Here is a 19,252-nt window from a genome sequence, read left to right as displayed (position 1 = left end):
CAAAAGTTTTCTGACAGTTTAATTTCAAAATTACATACTGGCAATCAATTGGCTCTGTGAGCAAAGGGTTAATTAAATTTAGAGAAACTAGAAAATTCTTCCCTCTCTACTGCCTTTGTCCTGAACTTAAGCACTGACCATTTAGTTTTGCAAGCACAGCTCTTCTTAATGGTACATGGCAATCCTCAATTTAGCAGAAGCCTGTTTATCTTGGAGAAGGAAGATTTCCAATCCTGTCTAAAGCACTGATATACATTATCCAGCACAGATTCTTCCCTTCTCACTCTGCAAACCCCAATGTCGTAACTGTAACTTTAACTTTACATTGTAACATCAGAAACTTCACTCTTAGCTTAGGCTACCTTTCTGTGCAATTGTGTGAGGACACTTGTCTTTTTGACTGTGACTGCAAGAAAACCAGATGGCTTGAAATTTAAGGTTTCTCATTTTCCATGAAAACAAGCTATCACAGAAAAAAGGTTATTTCTTTCCATTTACTTTAATTTACCTTTTATAAGGATTATGGAGTAGCTCAGCCAGACAACGCAGATAATATGAGGGTGAAGTTGGGGATTGTTCCAGTGTAGACACATCCACCTTGCAATGACTCCAAAAGATGTCTGCTGTATGGGGAATAGTGACTTTAGCTCTGATGTTCTCAGCATTCCCATCGACTTCCAACAGACTGGTACATTCTTGCTCATTATCTGGCACAATGTAGCTCTGAATAAAAAAAAGCTTCGGTTTTCCTAGGAGTCCAGGACATGAGTCTGCTGTAAAGTATTTCTTTATTTGTTCCAAAGGGAATCCAGAAAAGGTGTGGTCTGTACAGAAGATGCTCTGGGAGTTTCCACGGCTGACCAATATGCAAACAAAGCTGTCACAATTTTTGTGCTTCTGCCACCTTGCAACTTCAAGCAATGTTTGATTCATGGAGTTCATATTTAAATATCTGTGACAATGAACATCATAGCCTAAGCCTCTGAAGGTCTCTTCCAACACATCTGTAAGAAGCAAGATGTAATTAAACCAAGGCACACCAAGGCTCAATCTCAACTGTATTGAATTACAATACTTACAGGTGTTTTTCTATTGAAATTAAGCAATTTATTTTATCACAATAATTTAAAAAATCAGGAGTACTTGGTGTTGACCACAGTACATTACATACTTATAGTGCTATATGCATGTCATCTTTCCTGTGAGCTACATGTTTTATGACAGCAGAAACACTGTGTATCTTGTTTCATATTTTCACAGACACATGCTTTCCTTTAGAGCCAGTATTCCAAGTTCCTAAGACTTAAAATATAAGGCAAGAAATGATGAAGAGTGATGTAAATGCCTTACACACATAGGAAACTTAAAGACAGCTGTCTTTGACTTCAAAAGTTTAAGAAGCCTTAATTAGCGGGGGCTGTTTCAGAGGTAATGGCAGGAAAGCAGCTGTACTACCACACTTTTCTCCCCTAAAAGCCCATAGTGAACACAAGAAACAGAACTCAAAACTTTCCTCAGCAAAATAAACTGTAGATAAAAACTCTACACTATAGTGAGGTGATAAAAAATAACTACAGTTTCATTCCAGTTCTGCTGGTTTGATTAAATTTTGTAAAATAATTCAAAAACTGTCCAGACATTTTAATTTGAGAATAGAAAGATAAAGCTCCCTTATTTTATGCAATTAAACATGCTCTCAAAACTCAGACTACTCAGTATCACTAAGGTCTAGCAGTTACACTGCAGTGAAGCCCTCCATCAGGCAGGGGGTAGCAGCAGTACATGTACAAAATGAGAATTACAGCAGTGAGAATGCTTCTGCTGTAATGTCCTGATCTCACTGGCGGATGCACATACACACACAAATACAAAACCTGGTGTCACCTTAGTCCCCCACACACTAACTGTCACAGTTTAAAAGAACCAACTCAAAAACTTAGAGCTGACACCTTAGTTAACAATTAATCAGAAATTATACATGGTCTTGGATACTTTAAGGCAAGACACACCACAGCATTACATGCTGAAGCCTGAGATCAGAAACTACCTAGGTCTTCAACACTAGCCATCTGCCAACAAACCTCCACTGATTTTTCAGCATCTCCATTCTACATAAAACACTAGCCTTTTCTCCCCTCATTGTTTACAATGTAAGGATTAAAACTGATTTCCAAATGGAAAAGTCAAAAGTAGCTATTTACAAAACAGCAAGGTGCATTTCAGTTTGAATTTTATAAGCATTTGATAAATTCATGCTGTTTACACTGGGCATGATAAAGTGTTGTAATTGGTGATCCTACAGTATCTGTTACTGGTTCACCTTCCTGAGATTAAATCTTGGGACAGGTACAGATTCTAATGGATGCCACAGATACAATTTCTCATCTTTTCCCTGCCCTCTTCTTTTTCTTCAGTGTACTCAGACTTCACAATAGTGTGGCACAACTACTTCTGCCTTTCTTGCAAACTCCTTTAAGCAATGCCATATGCCCTGTCTTCTCTGATCTCACCAGCACCATAATGTACTTCAGTGCAAGTCTTGCCTTCTATTGTGTTAAATGCTGACAATGTGACTTTAAACATCGGTGACACAGACTTCCTGTGTGTGAGCTCCACAACCACTGCCCTTCAATTACATCAGCAATTCTAAGTTAGTTCATCTGCTGGACCATTGCATTTGAGAAAACCAAAAGATGCCTGGAAAGCCTCTCCTTCCCCTACATCTCCCAGCTATTACAGAACTGGCTGCAAATACTATCTTAATTTTTATTTTTAGCCTCACGTGTTACAGTGATTAGAGAGTGAGGGGTGGTTTTGACTGTGCAAAGATCTAATTCTAGGATTCTACAAAGGCAGTCAGGAAACCCACATTTCAACCATGGCAGTGACTACACTGACAGCAGTGGTGACACTTTCAGTTTCACTGTGGTAACACTTTCAGCTAAACTGTGCAAGATAGGACAGAAGCTCAGGTGTATCATTAATAAAGGACCCCATGGCTATTTGAAATCTCTGGTGTCCAATATGATTGCACTTTAAATCCACAACAGTTTTGGTTTTGTTAACTGGTGGGAAACTACCATCTCTGCCAATAACCTGCTGTATGACTGTTGTAAGCCTAATTTTTCTGTTAGTTGCTGAACATCCTTTTTGTCCATCCCAAAATTCAGTCTATCTTCTTCTAAGTTCTTTCATTCAGAGACTCTGCACCATAAAAAACAAACATTGTCTCCAATAATTAGGACAGTTTGCTTTAAGCTGATGTTGTCCCTTGCAACTCTTTGCTTTAGAAGTCTTACTGGAAGTGGTAGATTAAATGACTGGGACAACACTATCCTAATCTGACTGGTAAATGTACATTATATTCTTTATACTAAATTCTTCTAATTATCTAATTAACAAGTTAAGGGACTGAAAATTCCAGAGACTTACCAGTGTCATTGCCAATACAATCTATTATCAGGCATATTCCTAAAGGCCGACTTTGCATTCTGTAGGAATCATCAGACATCTGAGAAATGTGAAAGGACAATTACCAAGTTAATACATCACGTTCTCAACTTTTACACCATATCATTTTCTCAAATTTTATGTCAGATCTATTAAATAGCATTCTGTTGTTTTCCATCAAGTAGCTAGCAGAAATCTGTTTACTGGGTTGTAATATGTCTTATCTGCACAACAAAGAAACAGGAGAAAGGGACTAATGATTCTTTTCCCTCTATTTCTAGTACAGGCTTAGTTTTTGTGTCCCTGTGTTATGCAACCTCATTAGCATAAAGATACTTAAACAGAGACTAAAACTGTACAAGCTTCATACTGCCAACACAATAAATGTAGAGAAGTTTTGTGTTCCTCAGGTGTGCAAGCAAACACTGCTCATCAGAAAATTTATTTCCTTATTTAGTGGAAAAACCTCCTTATTCCTAAATAATCCATAATGACTTTATCACAATTCCTCTCCCCTCTGAAGAAAACTGATTAAAGCAAATGAATTTGCTACAGGTTGGTTCCTGGCCTACAGAACTAGTGAAAACAGCAGTTGGCCATCCTTATCATTAATGCCCAAAGCATGTCTGTCTTCTGCCTCGAGAGCAAGGGGTGAGGAGGGAATCAAGAACAAAATCTACCACATGCAAAGAAGCTCTGTGATTTCTAATGCATGTGGCAAGAGGTCTGAACTTCAGCAGTTTTAACTTGGCCTCCACTAATAAATGTATGAATTCTGTGTGCACATCATATATACATGCATTTTGCACACTGCTGCTTCCAGAGTAGCAGCAAATATTATATATTTAAAATATATTCTGCAAAAACAATTCACAGAACGTGTTTATAGCTGAGGATGCACCCATTGTTCTGTCTGCATACAATTCAAGGAAATCTCAAAATGAAACACAAAGAAAACTAAGGAAAATACAGAGATTGTACTTATTTACATGTAAACATATACACAAGAATATACCTTATGTGGCACTGATCCTGACTCCTCGATGGACATGTGAAGTGGTTCTGCTGCAGCTAAAACATACAGAAGTAATCTCAGTATGCAAGTACCAGTGATATTTTTTAATCACCACATCAGTTATAAAGAGGAATGTATCTACTTCAGCAAAATTTTCACCCATCAAGACCTTTTCGTTTCTATGTATGCTACTGAAGTTTAAAAATCCCTGTATTATTCACCTCTAAAATGTTATCTGGATTTCATTCTACATTGCTTGGGACTAGAAGAAACAATTAATCTCTTCTACACTGAAAGAATTCAGTCAACTAATTTTAAAAATGACCATATTTGAGAGGTATTTGGGGTTTCCAGAGAAAACACAATACACATGGAAATAACCTGGTATTCAATGCACAACCTCCCGGCTGGCCTGGTGGGCAGTTCACTGATGAAAAACACAAAAACTTCCTTCCCCAGAGCTAATGGGCAGAACTGCACTACACAGGACTCCAGAGCTGGCTAGCCAGTTTTATCCATGGTTTTACTAATAAAGTATGTATTCTGTTAAGAAGTTTTGACAGTGGAAGCTTACAATTTTTAAGAATGTTTTAAGATGCGGCAGCACAAGCAAAGCAAATACAAGACTAAACAGTAAGGCCAGGCTCAGTTCTGAGAGGTATCAAACACTCTCTGCTCCTGATGATATTAATAGGATTAGCCATGAACACAACTATCAAACAAGTCCTTTTGATGTAGTGAAATTCATCATTTGGCTCTTTTAGATTACCAAACTTAGATAAAATGCTCTTACCCAGAGTAAGACTTGTTCCATTTTGTAATTTTTCTGTGTTCTGATTCTGTATCTGAAATTAAGAAAAAGTCATAATTTTCCTATTCTCCTTCAAGAATTAATAAACATGTTCCAAAATAAAACAGAGTAGTATTTCTTCCTCAGGAAAAGGATATTTTAGATTCATTTCTATCAGCTAAATAAAATGACAACATAACAGTTGAAAAAACCTATGCTAATACAATATCAGAGCTAACCCAAATATAAAGAATACTGCATGCAATAGGATTTGATGACTTTTCAGATACTCTGATATCTTCTTAAACTGAGCTTAAAACAAACCACAAAAAAAGAAAACCCTGAAAAACTCTTCTTTAAAAAGCTATCATTTTCATCTTCAAAAATTAAAAGCTACCTTCCCTGAAGAGTCCGGAGGTACAAAGAAGACATGTTTTGCAAAGAACAGTCAAAGCAAAACTTTTCACTCCACAGTGTAATACAAAAAAAAACCTTTCAAGATACAGATTTTGTATTTTCAACTAATAAGAAAAAATTCACATAAGGCCTTCAAAGGGCATCTTTCTCAGGCAGATTTAAATCAGACCCTAAACTCAGCAAACAAAAGGAATAACAGAAGTAAACCAAACAATATTTTAGTCACTAGTCATCTCTAATTCCTCAGGCTCTGAAAGACGGATCTCCTTTTAAAGTGGCAATATTTAGAAATAAAGGATTTGTTTCACTTCTTGTATACTTACCCCTGAATGATAAGGAGGATCAATCAGATTGAAATTAGGGAGAGAGGCCTGATGAGCATTTATATAAACTGGCTGAGAATGAACAGAGGACACTGAAGCTGCGAATTTAACAGAAACACAAACACACCATGATATTTCATCTGTTTTGAAAACCTAAATCTATGAAGTATGCAAATGCCCTTATTTGTAAGTCATAGTTTTATCTTCAGCACATTTGATTGTTGCTATCAAGAGTAACCAGTGCAAAAAGAGGATCTTACCTTCGTGTTTGTACTTCTGAATCTTCCTAATCAAATCTATCCTGTGAATACTTTGAAAACAGTTCTCTATCAAATCCAGTTGATTAGGAGCCACCAAATTTAGCTTCTCCAGCTCAATTATAAGAGCTAGAAAACTCTAGAATAGCAACATAAACCCAAACACATCAGTATTTTTTTCTCCACCAGATGTAACAAAGCAACACAGAAAATACTGTGGAGAGGTCATAAAGGCTGTATAAACAATTAGAGACATTACACCTTCTAAGAAAACTATCTGAGAGACATATGAATACTTGATATTATCATAGGAGTAATAGAAACTACAAAGTGATATTCTTAAAAATCAATCTTAAATTTTTGAGAAAACAGTTTTGCATTTTGTTTTTGCTACAAACCCAGCGACTGTGAATGTCACCTCACGTGTCACAAAGTGGAAGGCAAGAAAAGCTTTGGGAAATTCTCAGGGCCTCTCTACCTCTCTGACTGAAGATGGAAAGGGAAAAAAACCTCAAAGGAAGAAGACATAAATCTTCAGTCTTCTCTGCACAGTGGCCAAGGTTTCTGAGTACTCTCAACTGAATTTCTGCTTTCTCAGAGGACTTAGCAAAAATATTCAGAATGCAAAGGTATAAAGACGTAATTACAATATATGTGTTCTTTTGTAAGCGAAGCAGAGCACAAACAAAAAGTGATTTTGCAATTCAAGATACAGTTCAAGTGGTTATTGATTGGAGGTCAGTCTTACATGAACTTTCAGATCAGAAATACTGAAGAAAGACTACTGTAAAAAGCCTGCCCATGAAGTACATTCAACCACCATACACTATAACAAGCACTGTTCCCTCTTACTTTTTTACTAGTTTTCCATGATTTTTTCCTTGAATTAAAAATCAACAAAATTAAAAAGAAGCCACAACTCCTTGTGTGCTTCCTGATGTTTGTGTACCCCTGCCTCAATACTCCTTGCAGTACTGACTCCCTTCTTTTGCTGTCTAGCTACATTTTTTTACTTTAATGTCTCTGTTCCAGAGGAGAATGCCAGAATTAAGGAAAACATACCTTATCTTTTGCCATTTTCATACGAGGTGCATAATCTCTGAGTAGAAAACCAAGAGAACCCACTTCATCTTTTTCCAGATTTTCATTTATCTCTACCATTAGTACCCTGAAATAAAGTTGAGATATTTCTAAAGGATTAGCTTGCAGCAGGATTCCTCTCTTTCCCAACTACTCAACTGCTCCCCATGTTCCAGTCTTAATCTAGGATTTCTAACTAAGAAACAGATGAAAAACATACCCTGTTTCAAGATCCAATTATAAAATACACTTGCTAATCAGCACCTGTGTTTTTCAGACTGACAGTGTAATAGCCACTGTAGGGAAAACAGAAGTTTCCTTAATGTTTAATAGAGATTTAAGTGAGAGAAGGAGACAACAGAACATATCCTTAACTTTTTTACCTGTTAGTTACAGGGTTTTTATTTTAGTGAGAATTTAATACAGGAAAATCTTAGGAGTACATGGATTTGTTTATGAAGTCTCTCAAAGAAAATAACTGGAATTTCTTAATTTAAGCCTCTCAAAACTAATAGAGTAAAACAAGTAAGAGAGAGGTCCCTTGAGAAAAGTTACACCACGTGGCTATGTCCCCAAAGCAAACCAGAAAAGAAAATTTGTCTAACCAATGATATTCCTTTAAAGTGTCATTTTTAGCTGCTAATCTAGAACTCTACATACATCACTGGTTTTATTCACAAATACACAAACTCCTGAAATACAGATGCTTCTAATGCCATGACTAGTAATAAAGTTTAATTCAGGGACTAAACATTTCTTTTAACTGTAACTCTAGATATAATGTCCTTTTCTGCTTTTCTTCTACTTTCAATAAATATTCTCTGAATCTGTAAAGTATTAAATAAATAAATAAATAAACAAACATTTAAAAAAAAAACAAAACAACTCACCCATACTGCCCCCCACCCTAAACACAGGCAAAACCCAAACCACTTATACTGAACAAGATAGCATAGCTTTAAATCTGAAATAGATATATTACCTGTAATCAGGGATGAGTCTGAGACTCCTGGCAAGGTGAGCTTCCACTGTTGCTTTCTCTGTGTTCAGGATCCTCCTCAGCAAGTCAAACCTCTTAACTCTGTACAACAGCTCAGACAAGCCAGCAGGAGTCAGTTTCTCTCTCTCATTCAAAGCCACCAAGATCTCTTTAAGATCAGCAGTGGCCAAGTCAGGAGCAAGGTCTCGGCACAGGAAAACCATCATCTCTTCTTCTTCTTTATCCAATTCTTCTTGAATCTGATGAATAAGGAAAGCTGGCACTTGGCACCGGGTCATCACTTTGTTGCTGTTCCTTTAAAATTGCCTACTGGTTTTTAAACTGGAAACCAACATGACATGAAGCCTGTGTCTACCACAGCACTTCTCTTGTGTTCATTCTTAACTAGGTGCATTTCTACAAAGGCAGGTCTGTGGAAGAGAATTAAAAGGCAATAAAACAGTGATCTGCTGCACAACTTCACAGTCAACTCTCCTATCTGAAGTATTTAACTTTCAACTACACAGACCTTCTTTATTCAAGGGACTCTCCCAGTTGTTCATTACAAAACTAAAAGTATTTGGACGGTCATACTAATCAGAAAGACATGCAAGTTCTTTTTAGAGTAAATTACTTTGACATGAGTCTGTATATTCCATAGGAAGTGAAACAAAAGTCATCAGCTTGCTGATGAGTGGTAGATTAAGTATTTCCGACAGCTCTGTCCTTTTCCGAGCAACAATTTAACATGAAATTTTAAAACCACTAATTATCTGTAAATTCAAGAGTGTGTGGTTTTTCTTATTGTTAACATCATTTAAATTGATTCCAGTCTGGGGGTAAAGGATTTTCCACACACACCTTCCATGCTCAAAAAGATTGAAAAGCCACTCAAATACTCCACCCTTAAATATGCAAATTGGTTAATTCTGAAGGTATAGATAAGCTACAGACCACCTTTTCCTTCACTAAGCATACATGTACTATCATAGGAAAACTGGAATAAAAATTCAAACCTAGAAAACCTCCAGCCTTGTGATTAACAAAATCAGTAAGGTGCTGTGCTCAATTTCCACTGCCACCAACTACAGAAATTCCATCTAACCTCCTCTGACCTCCATTACATACAGGGAGAAATGGCAGATGACCAAACCTAAAGACAAATCTTAGTCCTTCCACAGAGTTTGATCTCTATACCGCAGAGTTTTATTTAAACCATACTGGAAAGCAAATGTCAATTCAACTTCAAAGCCTAATATACCAAAAGATTCTATCACCTGAATTAGATTTTTTTACAACATTTTCATCCTTTTGTTACACATTCTAGAAGTTACAATCAAAAATGTCACATACTGTGTCCATAATTAAGCAAGTGAGATAAATTAGTCTAAAACAGAGGAACCCCTCATGCCCTGTAATGTGTTTTGGAAAGTTTTCTATCAGAAGAAAAGCATATTTATTGCTAGCTTATTTTCAATCTAGCATCAAACACTTGTGAGAATTCTAGAGAATGACACTGTTCTCATGACATAATGCAGTCAAGGAGGGGGAGGCACCAGCACCCTCACATGAAAGTATCTCCCAGGGACATTCAGCTGGGACTTTCAAAAGAACCTGAAGTAATAGTTTAACTCTGAAGTGAAACAGGCATTTAACAACTTTTCGTCATTTTTGGAAATACCAGAAAAAATTTTTAAACACTCAAGTTGATTTTTATCTAATCTTTTAAAACTAGTTAAAAAAAACAGAGGAAGGGTGTGTGCTAGGGAGGAATTTCCCACCGAGCTGGAATGTCAGACAAGCAGAATTACTATTTATACATTAACTTAAAAATAATTTGCCTTTAAAACACACATATGAATCCTCTTCTATTGTGAATTTCCTTTATATATGGTACATTACATGCTCATTATAAAAAAATGCTGATTCTACTCAGTCTTGAAATGATCTTACCTGTGTGTAAAACTGTTCACAACAACACAGGAAAACTGGCATTTGGCCATTGCCAAATCACTGATCCAGCACACATTGGTTTCCATCCAGGATTTTCCAGTGACTACATTAGCTCATTCTCTGCTGGACAAATGTCAAGATCACAAATTACTGTGGGGGGCTACTTCCTAATTTTATGGGGGTGGGAAAACCAAATAAAACAACCAAGGGTTGTTCTTCAGGTTGACTGCAGTGAAGCAGGAACAGTGCTCTAAATAAAAGGAAAACCAGCTGTGCACATAGCATACATTGGGTGAGGGGAATAACAGCAACAGGAAGTGATTTTTTTAGTATAAACTAAAACAGTTTGTAACTTTGCAAATCCACTTCACCATAAGAGATAAAGGGCATAATGCTCCACTCTTCCATCTGATGACCCCTTTTTCAAACATCACAGATAGTTATTATAGCTGCAAAAGTTAAAGAAAAAAAAAGCAATCACAACAGAAACCCAGCAGCCTAGCTTTTGATTATCTGGACTCTGCAACAAGATGACTTAGTAAATGTAAATTCTCTACAAAGAGGAGAGAAAAATCAGCTTATCTTCTAAGACAAAAATAAAAAAAGTTTATAGTCATCAGAGATAAAGCTGCCTCAATAATTTTTGTGTTCATGTGCATGTCTAATTAGGCTTTTTTCTTTTTTTCAGTATGTTTGCAAAGGAGCAGGAAATAACATACTACAATTTCACACTAAGGCGCACAAGGCTCCAGTTAACTCCTTGCTGGCATTTTGTATCTTGAACATTTCACAGTCATCTTTGCAGCAACAAAACGAGGATATGACACCAGTGGGTGTCGTTCTGATTTAGGAAATTATCTTTCTTTCACGAGACGAACTCACGTGGAAGAGCCGTGCTGCAAGGGGAGAGCAGGAGATGACCTGGCTGTGCTTTGTGCTTCCTCCGCTCTTCGCTGTTTTTAGAGGTGGCGGTGCTGGAACGACTGCCCTTGGCGCCAGGGCCACCTGGCATTTTTCAAAATTGCAGAGAATGCTCCGCAGTTTTTAAATTGCCCTACTTCCTCACTGTCCCACGCCCTTCAACAGGACGTGTGCAACGTACTCAGGAAAAACAGGGAATTTCTGCGGGAATCACCGCGATCCTTCCTACGCTTGAATAGTTTTCCCCCGATGTAAACTACTATGAGCAGGCTAATTTAACACCCTAGTCCTCCTAATTAAAAGAAAACAAAACAAATCACCAAAAAAAACCCCAAAAAACCCAAAACCAACACAAAGTGCCCAGCTACTACAAGTGGTTTCTGTAGATTTCCAGTCATTTTTCTAAGTGCGTCATTTTAAATCACACTCGGTTTCGGTTCTCACCACCCCGCTCGGGCCGGCTTTGGGCCGCCTGTGCTGAAAGCGCACGGTGGGAAGGGCGGCGTGAGGGGAAGGAGCGGGGAGAGGAGCGGGGGAAGGCAGAACGCACCCAGACGCGTCGGGGAGCTCTCTACAGCAGCCAGGTCCGGCATTTGCAGCAGGGAGGAGCTGGGGCGGTACCGGCCCGCTGGCTGCCCAGCGCCGGGCCGGGCCGGGGGGGACGGGGGAGGCAGGATGGTGGTTTTAGTTTTGTTTCCGGCTGTACCCCGGAGTCGTGACTCGGGGCTGAGCACACAAAACAGCGGATGGAGGCGGGACGGGGCCTGCAGCTCCTCCCGGCGCCTCCTCCTGGCATGGAGGGTACGCCGTGCCGAGTTCAGCGTGTAATACCTGAAACACAGGCCGTGTTTCTGTCCTGCTGCTGGCGTGGGGACAGACAGAAGGGCTCTGTGTTGGCCCTGCGAGCTGTGAAGCAGTAGCAGGGCTTTCGGTGAGCGCTTACGGACCTGCGGGCAGTGTGGGCACGTGTTCTGGCAGAAGTTTAGCCGTAACCCCTGGTATGGCTCATGTCTCACTCTGAATTTGTTCGTTCACAGTGAGGATAATGTACACCTGTGTGAAAGTTCTGTGCTTCCCGCTGTATAATCTAAAGTAAATATTGCGTAATGCCTTGTTCCTGAAAACTGGGTGTTGCTATTCCCTTGACATAAACTAGCAACTTTGATGGAGCTATTTACTGCGGGGTGCTAGCATTGCAGATGCAGCTGCTCTCCAAAAGGCCTAAAATCGAAAATTTTTCTGAACTAGACAAAAGCCACCTCGATATATGGTGAAATCAGACACATGTAACTCCCAGCTCAATGGATTTCAAAGCCTTTAGGAAACAGTGAGTCATTTTTGTGGTGCTGCTAAAAATAGAGCCGTGGAAGCGCAGTACTGTGGGATAGCACACACAAAGAGTCATGCTGTCTTTGGAACTGCAGGGAAAAAGGAGACAGAAAATATTCACCCACACTAGAATTTGTACCAAGTGGCAACTCTGTGTTCTGAAAAAAATATTTGTATTCTTACTGAAATTGTATGGTCAGGCTCCCACTGTAAGATCAATCATTCACAGCTATCACAGTATCCCCGCTATTAAGATTGACAAGGAAACCATCTACCTACTGTGAATCAATATGCACGGTTTCTCCTTGGATCTGTTCCACACAGAAAGTGGAGCATCATCAGTTTTATTTTTCAGACATGATGATACAAAAAGAGCTTCCTGTCTGGTATTACAATCATGTATGTTGCTCACCTGCTGGTGCCACTGCTGTTTGTGACCCTGGTTTCTGCACTGTAAAATATCTGTGCTGGTAGAAAGGCTGTTCTCATGTAAGGACAGACATTGCTATGGTTACAGTGAAGACACATTTGGTGCTATTATTTTAATACACAAGAAATATTCCCTCCCCAAACAGAACTGGTATTATTATACCTGTGAAAGAAAATCTTTATGAGTATTGTATGTGTAATAATGATGAGACATATTCTGCAAAATTAGCAAAATATGTTCATCATAAATTAAAGACATTTAGGGCAGTGGCTGCCATCTGGCTATTAAATCAACAAATGATACCACGTTAATTCACAAATGCATAAATTTTACCAAAAAATGTCTTGTCTAACTGAACATGCTTGATATATTTGCTGTGTCAGTGAAGTGGCAGGCTTATACCTTTTAAAAAGACTCATTCTACTTCATGCAATTATTAACTTAGTAACAGTAAAAATTAACATTATAGTGAATAACTGTATTACTTGTTTTCCTGAACAGCCATCTGAAATTCAGTACTCCCTAGGAAGTTGTCTTGGAACCAGACAGAAAACAAGCAGTGAGTACCAAGCATTGAAAAATGCATATTCTGGGTAAGAGTACCTAAGGGACAATAGAAATGTTTTGTGCCACAAACCTTACACAGTAGGTTCTTGGTTTTTCAGGGAATGATGCAACTGGATAGGAATGTTTGAGAAAAGGATTAGGCAAGAGTTTACTAAAATGAGTGTTTGCACTATGAACAGTGCCTTGAGCAATGTCATACAAAGATGACAAACTCCACTGAACAGTACATCTGCACTCACACAGTAACAGATGTTGTTTATTGGCTCTAAAAATAAAGCTCTATTATAATCTCACTCAGAAGGATTGCGTGTGAATGTGTGTTTAAAGAAAAGATATTTTAGCCATGTTTTGGTAGGACTTTCAATTTTTTTGTAAACTTGCAATTTGTGACAGGATTGTTTATAAAAACTTCAATTTCTTCACCGTGCAAGTATACAATATAATTGTTTAGTGGCATTTGCCATTTCTCACTTGTCTAATTTTGCTTTTCATTTTAGTGATGGGTGTCCTGTTGTTTGTGCAATGTAACATAGCCTCCTTACTTTGTTACTAGTGGCATAACATAACAAAATGTACAGTAGCATATTCAGACAATTATAATTCCTGGTACTGCAGAGGACATATACTGCCCACAGGTCCTTTTCTGCTTCAGTCTTCAGTCCAGGCATTCTTAAAGCAGTCCAGAAGCTGTTAAGATAATTTAAGGAAAACCAGGACATTTAAAACGAATTGCTAAAGGAGACTAGATGTAAAAATAAATTAATCTATAAATACACCAGAGCAAAGGAAAAAATTGTTCTCTTTTTTTAACATTACAGTCAAGTATGGTGGAAGACATTTTAGGGTAAGGTACAGTTACTGCTGAGTTAAACATTTTATTCTACTTTTGGCAGCAATGTAATTTTTGATGTCTGGATATTACACAGCAGATTTTTCTGATGCATAGTCTCTGCCAGGCTAATTAACTGTTCAATGGGGTTAAGTATAAGCTTTGGTACTTCATATACTTTGAGGCAGTCTGGAGTTGGTTTTAAAGCTTTAAGTTAATATTTATTTTTATTTAGAGACATAACAGTGAATAGTAACAAACACTTCTAAGAAATGACAAGTCATTCATTACTACTTACTGGGAGATAATAGTCATTAAGCCTGTAATAAATATGATACAAATTTTCTCTTAAAAGCAACAAACATCTCAATTTCATTTAACAGAATCTAGGCAGGCCTTGGAAAGAGCTGGTCTGATAGTTTGTCTTGCTCTTTAAAAGACAATACAGCAAACCCAAGAGCCACCTTCGGTTGGTTTTTTCTCCCCAGATTGAAGCCAGTTAAATCGCTCTGGCCATGTTTTTTGATCCTTCCACAAAAGTATAATAAGATCAAAGAAACACGGGTTTGCCTGTGGTAGACTTTAATATGGATATTTTAAGTACAGAGTGAGCAGCAGGCTTATGTATGCTTCAGCTTATGATTAGGAAGTATTAAGTTGTCATATTTGATCTTCAGTGGTGGCCTCCATTTTTCTTTGGAGGAAACAGTGAATATTCAATGCCCAGAGCTATGATGAAAGCAGCAGCTCCCCACTTGAGTCCCCTGGTAAAGATTTCTGTTACGGTGATAGGTCTTGCAAAGCCACCCTGGTACCTCCAGACTTCATTACTAGAAAGAAAAACGAAACCAAAGGAAAAAAAGATCAGTGCAGCCACTGTGATACAAATTAACAAGAATATATATATATAAAAAATGATGAAGGTATTGCAGAAGACATTGAGGCTGTACAATATGTTCTTTCATTTAAGTATTAGGAATTACAAGTAAAGTTCATGATAGGAACTCTAACCCTTACCATACAACTTGAGATACAAGTACTGCCAGCAAACAACACAATTATAGGAACAGAATCACCTCCCTGAAATAATGTAATTATATTCTTCCGTTTTTACTCTGTAACAAATAGGAGCCCACTAGCATTTGCATGGATTGGACTAACTACAAAGGCTACTCACTGTGCTGGACAGGACACAGCACAGCCAAATCTTACAGCCAGACATAGACAGCTCATGTCAGTGTGAAGGCACTTTCTGTTTCACAATACAACACAGCTATATGAGAGTCAGATGATTTTAAAAACAAAGACTGAAAGATGGTGTTTAGCTTGAGCTACAGAGTATGTGCAAACTTCAAACTGTTTGCCTTGTTGTTTTTGATCTCCATTGTTATTGAAACATTAGTCATTGCTCTAACTGACTACAAATATTTATTTATTTATAGCACAACCAGTGTAAACTATGGACATGGGTGTAGTTTGTCTCTTGTAAGGACTCAAAAGTCCTTAAGAAAAGGAAAAATAACTAAGCAGTATAAAAACTGTCATTTTGGGAGAAAATACCGGGGTTTAAAACAAGGGGGGAGGAGATATTTATGTTCACAGATAATCCTCTTGTGCAGATGGATTTTGTGACTTCAGATGAATGCATGTTGGCATGGAAGAGTATCTTCTAGGTGCCAGTACAGGGACTAATTGATAGACTGAAAGTTTCCACATATGACATCCTTCACAAGCTTATCTGTATTTATTATGTACATTAATGTGCATTTGCCAGGAAGGTTGAAAGCAGATTCCCTGTTACAATGAACTCGGCATACCAAAGGGGAGGGAGCTCTGGAGAGAGTGACTTTGAAGACTTGTGGTGCAAGACACTAATAATACAATCTTCTGCCAGACTACTGAAGCAAGTAGCATGATACTTTAATTTCTCATTTGTTATGGAAAATTGGCATGATGCTTGTACTGTCCTATAGAATTGACATACTACTTTACATGAAATTTTAAAAATTCAGAAGGAATCATCTCAAGCTTTGGGTTTGACTTTGTTCCTTGTTTGAACCCTGATATGATTGGCTTAATCCTCTTTTACCAGAGGAACAAAAATTTTCTTTTATCTTGGAGGGGCAACAAATATTTGCAACAAGCAAAGTCCCTTTTCCAGTGTGTTGTTTTGCAGCACTTCCTGAAATTGGAAGTGTAGGCATTAAAGGCCAGGGTAATTTATACTAAATCTACAATATTAAACTTTTTTTTTTTTAATTGGAATACCTTTTTCTTGTTGAAAACAATTTTGTTTAGCCAAAGGGAAAACAAGCTTATGCTGCTTGCACTCCACAGAAACAGAGGTGAGATAAAAGTGAACACATCTGGAAAGTTCTTTGGGGGCTGATATTTCAAATTATTCCTACCATCACTAAAAGTATGTTTTACTTTATGCTTACATCTTTAACCTATTCCTAAGAAAAAAAAATAAAATGCTGTCAACCTCAAACCCCTCCACAGGTTATAGCATAAAAACAACTTTGTAAGAGATTATCTATTTGCTTCTCCATTTTTGTTGTAGTGATTAAAAGTAAAGCCTTTTCTATTAAGACTCCTGGAACCCTTTGCTCCACAACTTTTCCCTTACAGAAGGGCCAGACTACACAGCACAAGACATTTGGGATTTTTATTCCCCAAGATGAAAGGGTGGTTGAACAAAGTACTGCATAATTCAAGGTGTGGGTGAGATACATTAAGTCCTGTTTTAACAGCTGCCTAAATATCTAAAAAGGAGGAGATACTCATTGTAGAGTGATGGCATGAGAAGTAAAAAGCTGATTCTCCATGATGTCATTCACAGTTGAATGCAATTCCACCCTGTATGCATGTACATTTCTTCTTTCCAAATAAAGCCTCCTGCTGTACGTGAGGAATGCTTCCTACTCGGAATGTCAGTGCAAGTTCCATCATCTTCCTCAAGACCTGAACACACAATCTCTTTGCACAGAAGGACAGGATTATGCACATGTGCAGACCTAATACTGCTTAGGTGTTTTGGTACATGAGGTGTTGGTCACTGTGCCTGATCTGTGTCACCATAAAACACCACAAAGTGCAAGCCTCCCTCCCAAGATGTGGACACTGGTCACGGTGATGCAAGGGGTGACTTTCACGCAAGAAGTGAATAAAGACTTTGCTGAAATTCTGATAATTTCACACTTTTACTGAAGAAAGAGTTACCTACAATGCCAAGGTGTGGTGGATGGCACCAGATGCCACGTGAAGATGATTGTGGAGGCTCTGGCACTTACCGAGCCCACGGGTCCCTGAGGCCGCGCCTGGCCAGCCTCCTCTGCACCTCCTCCAGGGGAGTCCCCTCCACCTTCCACTGCCTGTAGTCAGGGAGCTCCACTTTGTCATGGCCATGGCCATGGCCGTGGTCACCTCCGTGTCCCATGCCTAAGGGAAAAGGTCACTTTGTTACTTGGCAGAGAGCATCATCTTCTTTTTATACACGTGCAAAGAACAATCCCTGTACAGGAAAAGCAGGGAGGCAACAAGAAGAAGCAGAGAACAAAGAGCTGTGTTCTGTAAAGCAAAGAGCCAAGGGACTTTGTGCTGTGTTTCAGAGCTTGGTGATTACACACAATAAAGCAAACTTAAACATTATGTGCTGTAAGCCACAACCATCATTACATTCATGGAGCACCAATGCCAACCCTCTGTGCCAGAGGGGAGTGTAAGAAAACCAATGGTTTCCATGTCTGGAAATGCACTTCAGCAACACCAGCCCCCCACTACTTCCAGACTTCCAGAATAAGCACAGAGAGTTCAGAGTAAAAAATTCTGACTTAGGTGTGGGAAAGCTGTGATTGCTCAGCTCTGAAGAAAAGCAAAGACTTGGCTCCTGATGGATCAGTCAGATGGAACTGTGGCATTCAACAGGGCCAGGAGAGATGCATGGACAAGGAGATGCACCTTACCCATTGCCTGATGAGGCTGAACAATGTATGCTCTATTTACATACACCTTGGAGAACTATAAAAACATTAAGTTTCTCTTTAAAAACAGATGCAAAGTGGAACATTTTCAGCAAGATCATGAAGGACTGGAAGAAAATGATAGCTTTTAAGGCTTCATTTTCAAAAAGCACCTGAGTCTTCTTTGAGCCAGGGCTTCCCATTTTAACACATATCAGGTAGCAAAGAACAGATTCACTGCCCTTAACTTTTAGAAAATTGACTGGCATGCAGGACACAAACTGAAGATGACTCCAAGCCGTGACGGCAAGCAGACAGATTTCGTTGCCTAAGAAAACCTGGAGAGCTGCACTGACGTTGTCATTACCCGAAAAGCTCCCCCTAAATCAGACGCCAGGCTCCAGCCCTGTGCTGGAAACCCGAGGCCTCTCTGTTACCGACATTCCCAAGAGCGAAGGTTATGCCGTGTCCCGCACACGCCGTGCTGCAGCCCGGCCGGGCGCTCTCCCCAGCACGGCCGTGCCCAGAGGTCGGACGGAGCGGGCAGGGAGGGCACGACCCGAGTGACAGCCACCCCGCCCCGCTCCCTCCGCCGCCTGCCCGGCCCGCGCACGGACACGGACACGGACACGGACACCCTGCCCGCGGTGCCGGTGCCAGCCCCCCGCGGTACCTGCCCGCTCCGCGACCCTGCCCAGGACGCGGCCGCCACCCGGAACCGGAACCCAGGCCAGCACCGGCCGCTTCAGGAAGCGCGAGCCGGCCACGCAGGTTCCGGGAAGCTTCGGTTCCGGCTCTCCCCGCTGGCCCGCTGCGGACAGGGGGGCCGCGGAGCCCTGCCCGAGCCCCCTCCCGGGCGCTGCCCCGCAGCGCTCCCGGCACGGCTCGGCGGGACCGGCTCGGCAGGACCGGCCCCGCGCAGGAGCGGCGCCGCCGGCTCGGGCCGAGGG

The 19,252-nt window shown here is 39.7% G+C and overlaps 2 protein-coding genes and 1 long non-coding RNA gene across 7 annotated transcripts in view; 1 reads left to right on the top strand and 2 right to left on the bottom strand.

Moving 5' to 3' along the window:
• CFLAR (CASP8 and FADD like apoptosis regulator) overlaps nt 1-12,161 on the bottom strand; it is a 16,646-nt gene extending 4,485 nt beyond the window's left edge. For 2 of the 5 annotated variants that reach the window (XM_064434064.1, XM_064434068.1), the window contains exons 1-10: nt 11,736-11,873; nt 10,265-10,387; nt 8,315-8,742; nt 7,315-7,420; nt 6,256-6,391; nt 5,996-6,093; nt 5,259-5,310; nt 4,466-4,521; nt 3,433-3,511; nt 509-1,004 (exon numbers count right to left, since the gene is read on the bottom strand). In XM_064434064.1, coding sequence (XP_064290134.1) covers nt 509-1,004; nt 3,433-3,511; nt 4,466-4,521; nt 5,259-5,310; nt 5,996-6,093; nt 6,256-6,391; nt 7,315-7,420; nt 8,315-8,610 — 1,319 coding nt within the window. In that variant the 5' untranslated portion in view covers nt 8,611-8,742; nt 10,265-10,387; nt 11,736-11,873. Of the gene's footprint in view, nt 1-508; nt 1,005-3,432; nt 3,512-4,465; nt 4,522-5,258; nt 5,311-5,995; nt 6,094-6,255; nt 6,392-7,314; nt 7,421-8,314; nt 8,743-10,264; nt 10,388-11,735; nt 11,874-12,016 lie in introns of those variants that run through there. The other 3 variants (XM_064434066.1, XM_064434067.1, XM_064434065.1) reach the window with 3 other exon arrangements.
• Nucleotides 12,006-16,469, top strand: LOC135308739 (uncharacterized). Its single transcript, XR_010369094.1, has 3 exons — nt 12,006-12,183; nt 13,446-13,503; nt 15,469-16,469. It is a non-coding gene; the product is annotated as an uncharacterized LOC135308739 (long non-coding RNA).
• On the bottom strand, nt 14,536-19,252 carry NDUFB3 (NADH:ubiquinone oxidoreductase subunit B3). Its single transcript, XM_064434085.1, has 3 exons — nt 18,976-19,252; nt 17,634-17,781; nt 14,536-15,170 (listed from the first exon to the last, which is right to left on the bottom strand). Exons 2-3 carry the CDS (start codon nt 17,777-17,779, stop codon nt 15,014-15,016), a joined length of 303 nt encoding a protein of 100 aa, XP_064290155.1. The 5' UTR covers nt 17,780-17,781; nt 18,976-19,252; the 3' UTR covers nt 14,536-15,013.

The sequence above is a fragment of the Passer domesticus genome, chromosome 10, assembly GCF_036417665.1.
Source record: "Passer domesticus isolate bPasDom1 chromosome 10, bPasDom1.hap1, whole genome shotgun sequence".
In the NCBI taxonomy this organism is placed as follows: domain Eukaryota; kingdom Metazoa; phylum Chordata; class Aves; order Passeriformes; family Passeridae; genus Passer; species Passer domesticus.
Note: the sequence above shows the minus strand (reverse complement) of the source record. Positions and strands in the feature narration are given on the sequence as shown.